The sequence below is a fragment of the Emys orbicularis genome, chromosome 4, assembly GCF_028017835.1.
Source record: "Emys orbicularis isolate rEmyOrb1 chromosome 4, rEmyOrb1.hap1, whole genome shotgun sequence".
Lineage (NCBI taxonomy): Eukaryota > Metazoa > Chordata > Testudines > Emydidae > Emys > Emys orbicularis.
The window spans coordinates 62016253-62032329 of record NC_088686.1 but is presented as its reverse complement, the minus strand read 5'-3'; the positions used below and the strand labels follow the sequence as shown (position 1 = coordinate 62032329).

General features: G+C 40.0%; 1 protein-coding gene across 1 annotated transcript in view; it reads right to left on the bottom strand.

Annotated features, from left to right (window-relative positions):
- The window catches only part of KNL1 (kinetochore scaffold 1), a 41253-nt gene extending 25527 nt beyond the window's left edge, over positions 1-15726 (bottom strand). Inside the window, exons 1-9 of the mRNA XM_065404119.1 lie at positions 15692-15726; positions 15037-15076; positions 13043-13102; positions 10570-10631; positions 10010-10059; positions 9433-9472; positions 8135-8172; positions 7733-7785; positions 776-6376 (exon numbers count right to left, since the gene is read on the bottom strand). Of these exons, the coding sequence (XP_065260191.1) occupies positions 776-6376; positions 7733-7785; positions 8135-8172; positions 9433-9472; positions 10010-10059; positions 10570-10631; positions 13043-13102; positions 15037-15076; positions 15692-15726 (5979 nt within the window). The remainder of the gene's footprint in view (positions 1-775; positions 6377-7732; positions 7786-8134; positions 8173-9432; positions 9473-10009; positions 10060-10569; positions 10632-13042; positions 13103-15036; positions 15077-15691) is intronic.
- Between the last annotated feature and the right edge of the window lie 351 nt (positions 15727-16077).

Genomic DNA, 16077 nt, shown 5'->3' with positions numbered 1-16077 from the left:
CTTGTTGAGCCTTATCTCAGCTAAAGCTATTCAGGGCAAGGACAATAACTTATTATTTGTTTACATTCAAAGTTGCACTGTGGTTTAACTCAAGGTATAATTTTAAACCAATTTAATTAAATCTGTGCAAAATCCTGTGTGGACATGGCGAATTCAATTTAAGCCTGGATAAGGAATCAGTTTAAGCTAAATCTCTATTAGACACAAAGAACTAAGAACATTATTAAGGTTGCAAATTCAAGCACCGAAAAATGCTATAATTAAGGTTGCCTGTGCATTTGGCAGGAATTAAGTTAAATCTGCTGGAGAACAGGCCATAATTCTAAGTATTAACAACATCCTGCTCCATCTTTCTTACTAGAAACACAAATGTTGCTAAGTTTGGGTCTGTAGGGAAAAGCTAACGAAGCAACGTGACCCTGACAAATAGTTTGATGACTATAAACACATACCAAAGAAAGAATTAGCATGAAACTATTAAGGGTGGGTGCTTTAAAACTGGCGTGAAAATCAGAACTCTCTCTGTTATCCCAAATTCCTCTCACTTCAGTAGGGAGTTCCACACATCAATTTATTTTGTGGCTAAGGCAAAAGACAGGAAAGACAGTGGGGAAAGGCAGAGAACCATAAACATTAATGAACTGGTGATTGAGAGAAACCCAAGAGTAAAGACTACACTAAAACTTTTAAATTCACACGTCTATAATTTAGGCAGAATGAAATCAAAGCCCTGGGACAATTGACCACATTCTGATTACTGAGTGATTAGGCTCACCCGCTGTTCTTTTGTGGTATCTCCATCCCAGCTCTCAGCCCTCTTGATCTTCTTTCCTTTCTGGAGTTCCTCTTCCTCTTGTTCCCAAGCTCTCTTCTGGTTGCTGAAAGTTTCTTGCTCCTCTAATGGATAGCTTTTATTGTGAAAGATCTCTTTTTTGTTCATCTCATTACAGGTTCCATCAAGGGGCTCATAACTTACAAACTCAACTGAATCCATTTCCTCTGGGCATGTAGGAAGCAATTCCTCATCTATATACTTAGAAGGGCTAAAGTTCTGCCTTCCAATGGGATAGATGTTGTCAGAGGTTTTGCTGGTGACTAAATTTATTTCTGGAACCTGAGCTTCTACTCCGCCCACTGATTTGGCATTGAGGTCTTCTACACTTGGAACAGTGGAATTTCTTTTGTTTGGCAATTTAGGCGGGAAGATACCTAGGGGTAGCTTTCTCACTTGACATTTATCTGTATGTGTTGTGTCTAAAGGAGCATCTCCAGTTTCAAAATATATATTTTCCTGTTCTTTGATATAAAATGCATTATTGGACTCCTTTTCAACATCTTTTCCTAAGCTCAAAGGATCTTCTGGCTGTGTTGCCAATTTGGGAAAAGTTTCAGCATGATTAGACACAGCAGCAGTTTGAGAGACTGGGACAACTTCAGACTTCCTTCTACAATTTTTTAGCCTTGAACAAATATTAACAATATCTGATAATTCAGACACAAGGCTGGGGTCTACTTGTTCTGCAGGAATGTCATTGACTTGGGAGAATTGCTTAGTCTGTTCAGAGTCTTTTGGGGAATCTTTTGTAAGTTTTTCCCATTCTGCAGACACTCCCTCATTTTCCTTAGTCTCTTTGTAAGAAAGGATAACAGTATCTGGTCCATCAATGTCTAACTCTGTGGGTCTGTGTTCATGTCTAGATGAAGTCAACTTCCCTGGATCATCTAGCAAGTCTATACTTCCAGTATCCAACACATTAAGTGCATCCCTGTTCAAACTATCAGTGATCTCCTTAGATAAGTGGGACTGCTGGACTGGAATTTGAACCTGGGACACACCATTACAATTTTCTTCATCACCATCCAGGAGCCTATTCTCAGCAACTTTTCTTTGACTTTCAATCTTGTAAGTCGGGGATTCTATTTGGTTCTCTGGAAGCTTGAAAGACACTCTCTTTGATTTAGGTTTTACTTGTTTTCTCAGATCCTGGCAGTTTACAGAACTTGAGTTGCCCTTGGGAAGGTTAATAACATTCTGTGGTTCCTGAACAATATCCAAAGTGACTTCAGGAAGTGACAGAGTGACAGGACCAATGGACTTTTCCGTGGCAACATTGTGGATTTTCAGTACATCTGTTTCTTCCTTTTTATAGGGAAATACTAAAACTGATAAAGCAGGGAAATCTGGTCCATGTTTGTCCCTAAAATCTGAGTGGCATCCATTACCCAAATCTTCTGCATGCATAAAATGCATTTTCTCTCCACAGATAGGGGCCGATGTTCTACATAAATTCTGCTGCTGGTGGCTTTTACTTGACACTTCTTGGATCTCAGATCCTTTAAGATTATTACTATTAATAGCAACAGTGTGAGATGCAGTGATATCCATCTTATCCTGGTTACATGTAAACATAATGGTTTCATTAACAGGAAGAACAGGACCAACGTGGGTGGTTTGCTCACCTTGTAGGGCAATTTTATCATCTAAGGACACTGTACGGATTTTAGTAGTCTCCATGTCATCACCCATCGCAAACACAACTGTTTTGCTATTTGAAAAAGCTTCCTGTCCAACCCACTTATCCGGTTTTAATCTATCCACATGCATGACTCTTTCCATAGTTTTATCAATAGTGTGAGATTCAGTTATTTCCATATCATCCTGATTAAATACAAACACCATTTTATCTCCATGAAATACAGACTGGGTTTGAGGTGCTCTCTCACCTTGTGAGGCAATTTCACGGTTTATTGGTGCTGTATGGCTCTTTGTGATCTCCATGTCATTCTCACCACCCAGTGAAAACACAACAGTCTTTTCACTGGTTGATCCAATCAGACTTTTCCTTCCAGTCCCTTTACCTAGTTCTGGCACAGTCTGGGATGCAGCCTTTTCCATAGGTTTATCAATTACAACAGTGTTGGGTCTAGTTATTTCCATGTTATCATTGTATGTAAATACAACAGTTTTATCTGCAGGGATTAAGGGTATTCCATTACTTGAACTCTTGCCTTGCAGGTAAATTTTATTGTCTGTTGCCATGGTGTGGCTTTTGGTCATCTCCATGTCATTCTCATCACCCAGTGAAAACACAACAGTCTTTTCACTGGTTGATCCAATCAGACTTTTCCTTCCAGTCCCTTTACCTAGTTCTGGCACAGTCTGGGATGCAGCCTTTTCCATAGGTTTATCAATTACAACAGTGTTGGGTCTAGTTATTTCCATGTCATCATTGTATGTAAATACAACAGTTTTATCTGCAGGGATTAAGGGTATTCCATTACTTGAACTCTTGCCTTGCAGGTAAATTTTATTGTCTGTTGCCATGGTGTGGCTTTTGGTCATCTCCATGTCATTCTCGTCACCCAGTGAAAACACAACAGTCTTTTCACTGGTTGATCCAATCAGACTTTTCCTTCCAGTCCCTTTACCTAGTTCTGGCACAGTCTGGGATGCAGCCTTTTCCATAGGTTTATCAATTACAACAGTGTTGGGTCTAGTTATTTCCATGTCATCATTGTATGTAAATACAACAGTTTTATCTGCAGGGATTAAGGGTATTCCATTACTTGAACTCTTGCCTTGTAGGTAAATTTTATTGTCTGTTGCCATGGTGTGACTTTTAGTCATCTCCATATCATCATCCACTGAAAATATGACAGTCTTCTCATTTGAAAGAGACAATGGCTTTAAGGGGCATCGGTCACATCCTTGTTGCTGCACACTATCTGCAGCTATAATGGTAGGGCATGAGGTCAACTCCTTTTTCTCTGGAAATAAAGTATCTTTTCTTTCTGTTAAAACTGTATCAGGAACACTTACTACACAGCTACCAGTCAAATCCATATTTTCCTCAGAGAAAAAAACAACTGACTTTTCCAAAAGAGAAGCCATCTGTGAATTTTTTGTATCTGGCATCGATGTTCTGGCTGTTTTAGTGAAGTCCTGTTTTGAAGAAAGTGAAGCTGCTTTACTAATTGAAGAAAGTCTCTCAGGATTTGCAGTGTTTGACAGTACCTTGTTTAATGCTACCATAGTATGGCTTTGCTGTTGCAATTTGGAATTTTTTGAGTCAATGTGTATTCCTGCTGTCTTCCCAAAATGCACATTTCCTTTAATATCAGAGGGAAGGGCCTCATCACCAGAAATGAAAGAAAACCTTGGAACAGCAAGGGTTGGAATTTGCTTATTTCCAGGAGTGTCATTCTTTTGATTTGAGTTCATTCTGAGACTCCCACATTCTATTGCCGCAGTCTGACTTCTAGTAATATCTATATCAGAACCACCAGAAAATAAGAGGGTCTTATTTTGTAGTTGTTTTGGTTTAGATATTACACTGTTCTGAATATGTGTACTCTCATATTCTTGTGCTACTAGAATAGGAGCAAAGTCAAGAGCAGCAGTATGATTTCTGGTTATATCCATACTTTGATCATCTGGAAAAACAACAGTTTTGTCATTAGTATAGGCAAGTGAAAGGTTGACTAGACTTTTCCTCAATTGTTGAGATATTTCACAGTTTTGCCTTTGCAAAGGTTTTGGCACACAGTTGTTGCTGGCAATGCTGTGGCTTTTAGGGACTTCCATCTCTTGCTCTTGTGATGAAAAAATAATGGTTTTGGGATTGGAATGACTTCTTTTAATATCCATGTGATCACTCATTCCTGAAAGAGGATTTTCCTTGTCAAGGTTTAGAAGACTTACAGCTCCATTCACTTCTTTGTTCCAGTTCTCTCCTGGAATAGTTTTAGGCTGCATTTGTTGTTGGCTTGTAGTTATTCCAGTATTTTGATTGTCAATGACTACAGCATGACATTTAGTTATTTCCATTTCTTCCTGCTCATTTAAATTAGAAGAGCTAGATTTGTTACCAAAACTTTGAGGTTTGAATTTCACAGAGGTGGACATACCAGCAGAGACAGGAGGAAGTTGACTTGCAATGCCCTTTTCAACATCCTTGGCAATATAACTTCTAGTCAAGTCCATATCTTCCCCTGAGAAGACTACTGTTTTGTCACTTGGCCGTGAAACGAGCAGAGAAGTCACTGTGCTGTGTCGAAATGTGCCCTTAGAAGTCCAAGAACCAGGATTTGCACTTGAATCTAGCCCCAGAGTCTCAGAAGCAGCTCTGTGATTTTGGATCCCTTTTTCACTTCCATTATCTGGCACAGAAGATATTGTGTGTGCATTCTTTTTACATTGCCTGAGAACTTGATTATCTGAAGTTATTTGACATTTTGTAATGTCCATGTCGTCATCTCTTGAAACTGTTTTTTCCATTAGCAAAGAGATGGCATTTCCTGGTTTTTGAAAAGCTTCATAACAAGAGTTGCCAGTTGCCTTGGAAGTTTCATTACAGTTTACAACTGTACAATTCCCAGTAATTTCCATATCATTACAGCTGGAAAAGACAATGGTTTTATCACCATGGAAGACGGGCGCAAAAGAAACACATCCAGGAACCCCAGTCCTTGTTCTGCAACCTTGATTAGAGGTCTGTGATGCTTTGTGACTGTCTAGCAAGATAGTATGGCTTTGAGTAATACCCTCCTCATCTTCTACACTTACAGTTTTCTTTTCAACACATCTTTGGGGGTCCTGTGGAACAATCAACTGATGGTTAGATGTTCTCTTTAATCTAGAATGGTCAGCCACAAAACCGGATGATAAATCCATTCTGATGGTCTGACTGTGTTTCTCAATGTTGAATGTGTTATTTTTGGAGAGGGACATTTTTACAGTTTGGCTGGCAGTCATATCCATATCTCCACAAGCCACAGTTACATCACCACATTCTAATTGCTTTGATAAGGCCTCACAAGTATTGGGAAACATGGTATTAATGTTAGATATATGACACTTTGTAATATCCATTCCATCATCTTGTCCTCTGAAGATTCTAGTCACATTGCCGGTGTTCTCTTGTGCATGGGAATATACACATTCCCCTGGAGGAAATGCACTACTTTCTGGAAGTTGTGAAGGGACAAAAAACAGGTTCTCCTTGTCAGGTCCTTCAAGAGTGGGGCTGGTAAACATTTCACTTGACTTCAGGCTTGTCAAGAATTCACTGAAATCTATTTTCTTTACTGGGTCAAAGTCTGGCTTCTGTTGGAGAGACGGACATGCATAATTTGCCTCTGTAGGATCACAGAAAAAACGAAATTCCTTGTTCATTTCTGGCCCTTCGTTTTTAGATGTTAACCCAGCTAAAAATGATTTGATGTCTATTTTCCTAGGTTTGTCAATTTCTTCATTGCTTTTAAGGTCACGTGTGATCACTGCAGTGTGACTAGCTGTCATATCCATTTCGTTTTCATCCAGAAAGATAAGTGTTCTGTCGTTTCTATTCATTTGATTGTTGTCTGTATCATGCCACTAATGAAGGACAGGAAATGAAAGTTACTGACATTTACAAGAAGTGCTAAATCAATTATTCTGGTTAATACAAGGCTCAATTAATGCAGCATAAAGGCCAGTTTTATTTATTTATTTAAAAATACACTTGTATCTGACCTTCTGGGTGAGCAGCAAGTACAGACACAGCTGTAGCTAAAAATTAAAGCTTACACACCTTTAAGGAGAGAGACAGGACTCCATAATTACAGCATAATGCTATGTAACATTTTAGAGTAAGAGTTTCCTTCAGAATTCTACAGCGATATATATCTGATATGTTGGATCTATCTTGCTTAGATTATAGCTGGATCACTGATCCTTATTCATAAAGTTGGGTCAGTTATGGATCAAAAATGTTCCATTTTTCTTTCCAGTCATATGTTATGGCCTAATCCTTTCTTCCTGGCTGCAATCAAAAGCCCTGCCTTGTTGCTGGCATATGTATGCTCATATCAGCAATGGGGTCTGGAAGTTATACAACTCTTTTTCCCCACAACCAAGAAGATAATGAAGAAAAGTTTTAGACAACCAAACGTAGTAAAAGAAAACTGACCAATAATGATCCACAATTGACCAGGGTCCTCATATTTTATAAAGCGTAGATCAAGGAAAAATATTCTATACACACTTTATTTAAAGTACAATTCTTTTATGCAATGCAAGCAATAAGCAGTATGCTAGAAGAAGCATAATCTGTTTGGGCTTTTCTAAAACGATCGGGAGTCTAGGCTTTAACTTGACCAGTTTAGCATGTGTTAAGGTATACACTGCTTTGTCTACACTAGACTTTAGAACATTTTAGTTAGCTTGTATTAGATAACACATCATTAAATCCTAGTCTAGAAAAAGTCAAATGGCATTGCAACAGCAGCAAGTATCTTGGCAAATGCCTGTCTTGAAAAAAAAGAAGTATGAGCATGTTCCACAACACTGGATTACATCCTCCCAGGATGCATGAGTGAAGTGTAACAACACACAAGCTCAATGATTTACCTGACCATGATTACAATAAGATTAACTGCAAGGTTGGGCTTTTCACTGCCTGAGTCAGTAGGGTAAACTACAGAGACACGCTCAAACACCAACTGTTTACTATCTTTCTGGAACAATGCAGTGGCCATAGGGATAATGGGTTAATGTATCTATTCTTGCCTCAATCTTCAAAAGAAGATCACTAGATGAGAAAAGCATGGGTGAGCTCTCCTAGCTATGAAAACGCAGTTGGCACAAAAGTCTCTTCTGCATACCGTGAGATCACAACTTCCTACACAAATGAATGCAATAGATTTTGGACCCAAATATTCTCAGCATGAAAGAGTGAAAGTATTCACATACCTCAGTCTGCTGCACCGATGTCTGGATTGGGGCATGAAGCAAAGTGTCCATCCCTTTTAAGAGAAAAAAGTATTGCATCCATTGAGTTTGGGATCATAGGAAATGGGGATCTGTGAACTTACTCTACATGTATCAGTAACTGAGTGTGGACTGAACAAAAATACAGCCAACTAAGACAAATATACTCTGAAATAAGTTTTCATCAGTCTCTTGTGAGGAAGTAGCTGAGGTCCTACAGCAGGATGCTTGCCAAGCAGTTTATGGGGCAAAAACCCCAGTTACACAACAGTTCTCTTCATTAACAGACAACAGACTGTTCCAGGACTGCTCACGTCCTTTTTCACAATAAGCAGTTTTGGACAAAAGTAACTTGTTAATAAAGAAATCTACTTTCAAACTTACCAGTAATCTCGCACTGAACAGTTTCAGGCCCTTCATTTCTAAAAAAAAGTAGTTTTACATAAACAATTTACTAAATGATTTCAAAACACAGGGCTCTTATTTCAGTAGTATAACAAGAAGTGAGCATCCCAAATATTTTGCATACTGGTGAATTATTACTTGCCACTGAGGAAGAGAGAAGGGCTAAAATTAATTCCTCATTCTAAGCCCAGACCTTCTGCTTTAGGTTATCCCCTTCTGATCCCAATGAGCTATAAGGCAGTTTGAGTTCAATCTTCTGTAAAGGCTCCAGTCATTCCATCTCAGGGGAAAGGGGAGTATCAAGTGAACACCTCTCAGTGTGACTTCTGATGCCCCCTCCTTTCGGTGTCCTTTACTGCTCTTTCAGGACTGATAGACTTTAGCACAATGAAGGAAAAATGGGGGGTAAAGGGGGGGAGGTGGGACGAGGGTTGGTTTAAAGCATGTTAGTACCTAGACAGGACTTGACTCCTTTAAAAATGTTAGCTGTTCGTAGCCAATCCTAAGCTCCTCCCTCACCAACTAAAATGTTTTAAAGGCATCAAACTCTACATTCACGAGGTGCATCAATATGTTTTAAACACTTTAATCAAAATCACACTAATATTTTTTTAAAACACCACCACATTCCCCCTCATCTAGACAAGGCCTTAGAGCCCAGATTCCATGGGCTTGTCTTCACTATGAAAAGAGGTGTATTTTTAGCATGAATTAGTAAACTCAATAGGGTTCACCTCAAAGAGCTAACATGTTAAAAATATTTTTATCTAGTATAGATATGATCCAAACTATCTTCCCTGTCCCATTAATTGTTTTTTGAAGTGCAAATACCACCACTGTGGTACTGCATAGGGAGTGGAAGCCTTTGAAACATACAGGTCTTATTTCTGTCCATCCTTCAAAAATCTTTGGGAAAAATCTAGGCTGTGTTATTTTCTAAAGACTTCCACTATCTTCATAGAACTAAACATCACTAGCAGCAGAAAGCTTGAAGAAGAAACTGTTCTAGATTCTTTGGGAGCTATGACTAGTGGTGAATACCATGACCCATACAGCCTTATTATTCTGAGTGGTTGAACTGAACATGTGCTTTCTTCAAGATTATTGTTTCCATAACCAAGCTAAATCCCCTAAACTAATTTTTAAAATAAGAGTATGCCATGTTTAATTTTGTTTTTGAGAGAAACATTAATTTTGATGGTTGTATCATGCAAGGAACTTTCCTCCCTCAGAGCACAGCTCTTAAGGTGTGCAAAAAAGCAATTTTCCAAACTTACTGGTTAAATAGGATTTGATTCCTTATATTTGCTGCGCTCTCTAAAAATAAAATGAGAATACAAATATTAAAGCAACAATATGAAAAGCGACATCAAGACATTCAGAGATAGGAATTAACTGCAGGAAAAAGGTGTTCTACTCTTTCTGACTTTTGTTGTGCCCTCTCACAGTCAGAAAACCAGAGGAACAGAACAGCACAGCTTGAAGTTCTGTTAACTCTTTTCAGGTACTTGCTACACAAACTTTTGGGAGCTGGGAATAGATAGAAGGATATTCTGCTGGGTCTGTAGAAATTGAATACAAATGGCTAAATATATAAAATAGAAACATTTATTTTGATCTATCAAAAGTTTCCTCTCTTAGTTACATGATCTACAAAGCTGTTAACTAGTGGACTCTCAGCCTGCATGCAGCTACATAGACTGAATCAGACCTGTCAGTCACTGACGCTTGGCCCCGCCCTTCCCTATCAGTGACTGACAGGTCTAGTTCTGCTTATGTAGCTGCACGCATGCTGAAAACCCACTGGCCAACAGATCTGTAGACCCTGTAATTGAAAGAGAAATGAGTCTTTACCTGTATTTTCTGGCTCTACCACATTAATTTGAAGATCTGTCTGGAAAACTCTGAAACAAAGAACAGAATAGCCATTGTATAAGCTACACAAAATTATCTCTACTGGAGCAAAGGATGTTCTGTTTAAAACCAAGTAAAAAAAAATCACTTGATTTCAGCCCTTCTCTATATTGTATGTTCTACAAAATACCTGAACACAAGTGCTCAGAAAGACAAGAACTTCCTGAATTTACCTCCAACTTCCCATGGGAAATTATCTTTATTGGGCTTAAAATGAAAGCCACGAAAGTGAATTAATGACAACCAAAAAATTCTAGTTATAAAATCTTCCCTTTTGCCTTCTTTTCGAGACAGGCAGAAGAATGGGTTATAGATCTCTTCAAATTCCTGAGGTCTCTGACTTTCAATTTACTCCCGCCACCAATAATAGTCAGTTCCTTCACTTGAATTCTCATGCATTTATGCAAACCTATCAGTTTCACTGGCCACCAGTTCACTGCCTGGGATGTACATTTATACATAAACAATCTGTAGATCAGCAACCTTCAGATTAAACGTACTTTATGGTATCTGCAAAGCTGACACGGCGAGAGTTCTTCCGACGCTTCTCAGTGTCATAATCCTAAAGATAGAGAGAGGACACAACAATATGATTTACAGGTGACTGTTAATCTTATTCCATATAAACCAGCAAACCATTCCTTGGAAAAGATGGGTGCACAATACATAGAATGCATTTACTATCATCTTTAACAGCTCATCAGAGCACAAAAACTGGAGTTCACATATAATCCACAAAGTCATGCAGTAAAGAACCAATTAGACTTAAGGATGCAGCCCTTAAAGTACATCTTCTGCACTAACTATTCTCCATGCTAATGTGATATGTCTGATGCACAGTTTCAGATTTCAATATAGCCAGGCCTAATTTAGCTAGAAAAACAGTAATTCCATCTGCAGCTTTTCTCAGACTTCCCTTTCCCTAACCTACAGATCCCCACCCTAGAGCAAGCAGCTATTGTGGAGTCTTCCTCTCAAAAATCAGTCATCTCTCAGGCACAGTAAGTAGAGCACTGACAGGGAGTGTTTCTCATACTGCCTGACACACTAGAAAATGCATATGGTGCTGAGCAAGGGATTTACAGAATTTCTCTCAATCCTACCAAGTAGCCAAGAAGGATGGGAAGAAACAAAGATTCACCATCCTCACTACTGTGGGAAGAGATGTATCAAAGAATCACAAAATAACCACAGCATAGTGTCTTGCAATAGCACTGTTCGTATTGCGTCACTGTGATGACACTGTCACAAGGTAAACAGTGCAATGGAATGTTAGGACTTCACAGCTCTATGGCTCTCTGACTCCATTCACAGATCCAGCGGTTCTGAATCTCAGCAAGGTTGAGGATCACTTATTTAAGGGAATATACAGAAGACTTACATGACAGGGTCCAAATTATATACCTGCAACAAAACTAATTCCGTGGAATTCTTCTAAATGCATTTCAAAAATCGTAAACAATGCCAGCAACGTGAGCAATTGTGAGTGAAGTCAAACTGCTAAGAAATGATGGAGTTACATTGATCAACATCTATCTTAACAAAAACCTTGATCGTTTAAGGAGAAATCTGTTGTTGGGAAGATCCCTAACATGGTGGATTGTGAGCTGTTCTTCACACTTGAACCAGATTTGGCATATGTACTGTATGTAAGTATCTCAGGCCTTATTTGCATATACTGTTGGAAAACATTCACCTTTTGTTCACTTACAGTAAACATATGCTGACTGACATTCATTAAGACTCATTGTAATTGCTCTTGCCACTGACTAAATATGAAGATAAACAGCCTGATCAATAGTGCCTCTGTGCCTTGCCCTTTTTCATTTGCGGACCCCTAAAAAATTTCAAATGGAGGTATGTACCCCCTTTGGAAATCTTAGACAGTTTGTGGATCCCCAGAGGCTCATGGACCACAGGTTGAAAACCACCGTTCTATGGTAACAACAACCTTTTGCAGACCTCTTAAACATAGTCTGAAGACCCACAGGAGTCCGCGGACCACAGGTTGAAAACCCTACTCTACATGATACAGGAGGAGACTGTTGGCTAGACAGGAGTATTTTGAATAGAGGAGTTGAAGAAACAAAGAAAAATGGCCAACATAGTGATTAAGTAAATAGACCATAAAAGTAAGAAACAGAAACTAACTAGCCACATTCAAAAGCTCAAAGGTCAAATATTGGCATCCTGTATATCTTTCTTGTATTCCTCAGTGAAAAATGGGACAAGCAAACAATTGAAAATTTAGATTCTGTGATCAATGAAAACCACAAATACACAGCAAACGCTTTCTGGTGAGTAAGTTAAATTTTCCACATTCATATTTATCATAGTGTAATGAACAGCGTAGTCCATGTATATCCTAGAGCACAGATTTAAAGGAGTGTATTACAAACTTGCAGAATGGCTGGGACTATCTCCACACGTACTATGGGGTGACAGACGTATACTTGAACTAAATCATGTACTAAAAGTTACTCTGTATAAAATGAAAATATTAATGTTTGTTAACCTTTACCTTAAATAGAGAGTTTGCTGCCTAGTTTTTAATAAGTTAATTTTAGCTTTACATATGTAAAATCATTTTAACTGCCACAATAGTCTATAAACACTAATCAGCCTTAAAACCGTAAGTCTTATGGACTGTAACAAAAACAAGTAATATCTACTAATTGTTAATTATTGTTCTCTTCCCTCTCCCTTTACTTTAAGTAAGTTTGCTTTTGTTAACTAAAACACAAAAAATAAAAAACTGACTGGAATAAACACTTTACTTAGCCTACAAAATATCAGATAAATGTTACAGGAAGTCCACAGAATTTTAGCAACTGAAGCATTCATATTCTTGAGCAGTTATAACAAGAGTTTCTACATGTGCAGCTGTACCAGTGAGGTGACTCAATCAATGACATTTGTTCAGAACAGACTGCAGTCGTTAAAAATATTGACAAGTAAAGGGTTAATGCCTACCTGAGTGAATTCATTCCCACTCCCAAGGTCCTTGAGAGGACTCCGCGGAGCTTTTAAAATCTAAAAGAAAATATTTATAATAGTTGAGAAGATGATTTCTGCAGCTTCAACAATTGGTCTCCTACAAAAGATCAGGCACTCAGGAAAGCTAACAAATGAGTAACATGTTCCAATACAAATCATCTCTCTCCTCTACTCTACTATGATCAGAATGCTAATCAAGCACACATTTTGCTGCTGCGTCCTGATTTCTAGAACTTCACGTACCACAAATGACAGTTTCCAAAAAGCAAGACAGTACAAAACTCCACCTGAGAAAAGTAGTGCACCGGATTGGGACATTAGAAAATGGATGAAACAGTAAGGTTAATTTGGTATTGCACACTGGTGCAGAAGATAAGATTTTTTTAAAGAGATGTTAATGATCAAAGGAAGATGAGAGTGCAGCAACTCTTAAAACCTCTTAGGAATTTTTAAAGCAATCATACAAGATGTACATCTCAGGCAGAGAGCTCACTCTGAATTTCTGAGCATATGTTTCATTTCACTGTTTTAAGCACTTCCAATTCTTCTATTAGACAATAAGGAACATAAGGCTGTCCCTTTCAATAATGAGTTCTTTCACTTTTGTCAGAAAGATACTAGATGAACCCATGTATGTTTTTTCTTAAAATTATAAAACTTTCCACAGAAACCGTGTCAAACTGTGTGACGTCACTTTATTAATAGCAATGCTCTCATCCTCTTCCATGATGCAACATATGGACCATTAAATAGTTGTCCAATCTACCAGTATATCCACCGAACGGCTGTTTCAATATGCTGTGGAGAACACAGAGGACATATCTACACTACAAAATTAAGTCAACATACAGCCACCGCAATAATTAATTTGATTTTTAATGTCCACACTATGCTCCTCCTGTCGGCGGTGCGCATCCTCATCAGGAGCACTTGCACGGATTTAACTGACAGTGTGGGGCACTGACAGCCCGAGCCCCGCCACCTGGGCTCAGACTCTCCCTCCATCCTCCCCAAATTCCTCACCAGGAGACAGACGAAGCTCAGGCTGTCCTACCACATACACACACACACCCAAATCCCTCACCAAGAGGTGGCGGCAGGGGTCCAACTCTCCTTCCCCTCTTACCCCTCCTCAATCCCTCACTGGGAGGCCACCCCGGCTCAGGCTCTCCTCCCCACCTCCCCTCAAATCGTCACTGGAAAGCGGAGGTGAGGTTCTGGCTCTCCTCCCCACCCCACCCAATTCCTCACTGGGAGGGCAGCAGTGGGCTCTGGCTGTCAGCCCCTGGTGGCAAAGGGTGATGTAAGCAGCACAGTGCTTACACCAGGGATCGGCAACCTTTGGCACGTGGCCCATCAGGGAAATCCACTGACTGGCTGGGACGGTTTGTTTACCTGCGGCGTCCGCAGGTCCAGCCTATCGCAGCTCCCACTGGCCGCGGTTCATCATTCCAGGTTAATGGGAGCTGCGGGAAGCGGTGTGGGCCGTGGGATGTGTTGGCCACTGCTTCCTGCAGCCCCCATTGGCCTGGAACAGCGAACCGTGGCCAGTGGGAGCTGCAATCAGCCAAACCTGCAGATGCTGCAGGTAAACAAACCGTCCCAGCCCGTCAGCGGATTTACCTGACGGGCCGCGTGCCAAAGGTTGCCGATCCCTGGTCTACACGGACACTGCATTGACTTAACTACATCAACTTAAGCACTCCACTTTCACAGAAGTGGAGTTATTAAATTGATGTAGTGGGCGACTTACATTGGCAGGAGCGACATTTTAATGTAGATGCTTACTGAGTAAGTGGCCACACTGCACTATAAAAGCAACTAGAATGACCATCAGAAAGAGATGTGTAGGCAAACCCAGCTGACTCATTCTTTTTTGACTCTGAGGATTTTCTGTATGCTAGGGAGAAAAGCAGGCTCATCTATACCAGCTTCCACTACTGATAAAACTTATTCAAAGTCACACTCACCGAGGAACGCCTTTGCCTTCTGATGCGTTCTGTATGATCACTGAGAGAAAAGAAAAACTGTTAGCGTGTAAACCCACACAAGGGATGTCGTTCTTCAATGACACTAACTTTAACAACAAGTTTCTAAAATGGGCACGATTTCATTATTTTTATGTTTAGAAAATAATTCAATCCAAGCCCTCTTGGCAGAGCTGATCCCAATACTAGAGAGCAGAAAAGAAGTTCTGGAAAATATAGTGCTGTGCCGCCCCTCCTCCTTCCCCCCCCCCCCCACTTTTTTTTTTTCTGATGACACCTTGTCATAAACATACAGCTAAGGGTAGCATAAAATCCCTCCTTACCCTGTAAAGAGTTAATCCCTCCTTTACCTGCAAAGGGTTAAGAAGCTCAAATAACCTGGTTGGCACCTGACCAAAAGGACCAATAAGGGGAGAAGATACTTTCAAATCTGTGGGGGAAGGTTTTTGTTTTGTGTTCCTTTGTGTTCTCTCTGGGTCAGCAAGGAACCAGGGCAGGGAAAATACATCTCCAGAGTTAGCGACTCTCGGGACAGCTGCTGTGTGTAGGACCAAGGACAGGAAATAATTTATCTTTATCCACTAAAACAAAACAACGTATGGCACCTTAAAATTCTCAGCTGGAAGCTTCCACTTACTTTTCCTCATTTGATTCTGAATAAATCCTGTCCATTTCTGAAGGGCGTGCTTTTCCTGTAACAAACAACCAACATTAAAATCCAAAAAACAGCTAAGAGTCAAAGCAATAGGGAAATCACATTAAGCCTCAGCCCGCGCCGCTTCCCGCAGCCCCCATTGGCCTGGAGCAGTGGGAGCCGCAATCAGCCGAACCTGCGGACGCGGCAGGTAAACAAATGGGCCCAGCCCGCCAGGGGCTTTCCCTGAACAAGCAGCAGACCGGCTTTGAGAACCACAGCTCTAAAATCAACATGCTTAGCTGGATTTCTTTGAAGTTTGGCATGCCTCAGGAGGTGCAGGGCAGGGTTAGGGATTCAAAAAGTTGGAGTCATTTAAGCTAGGAGTT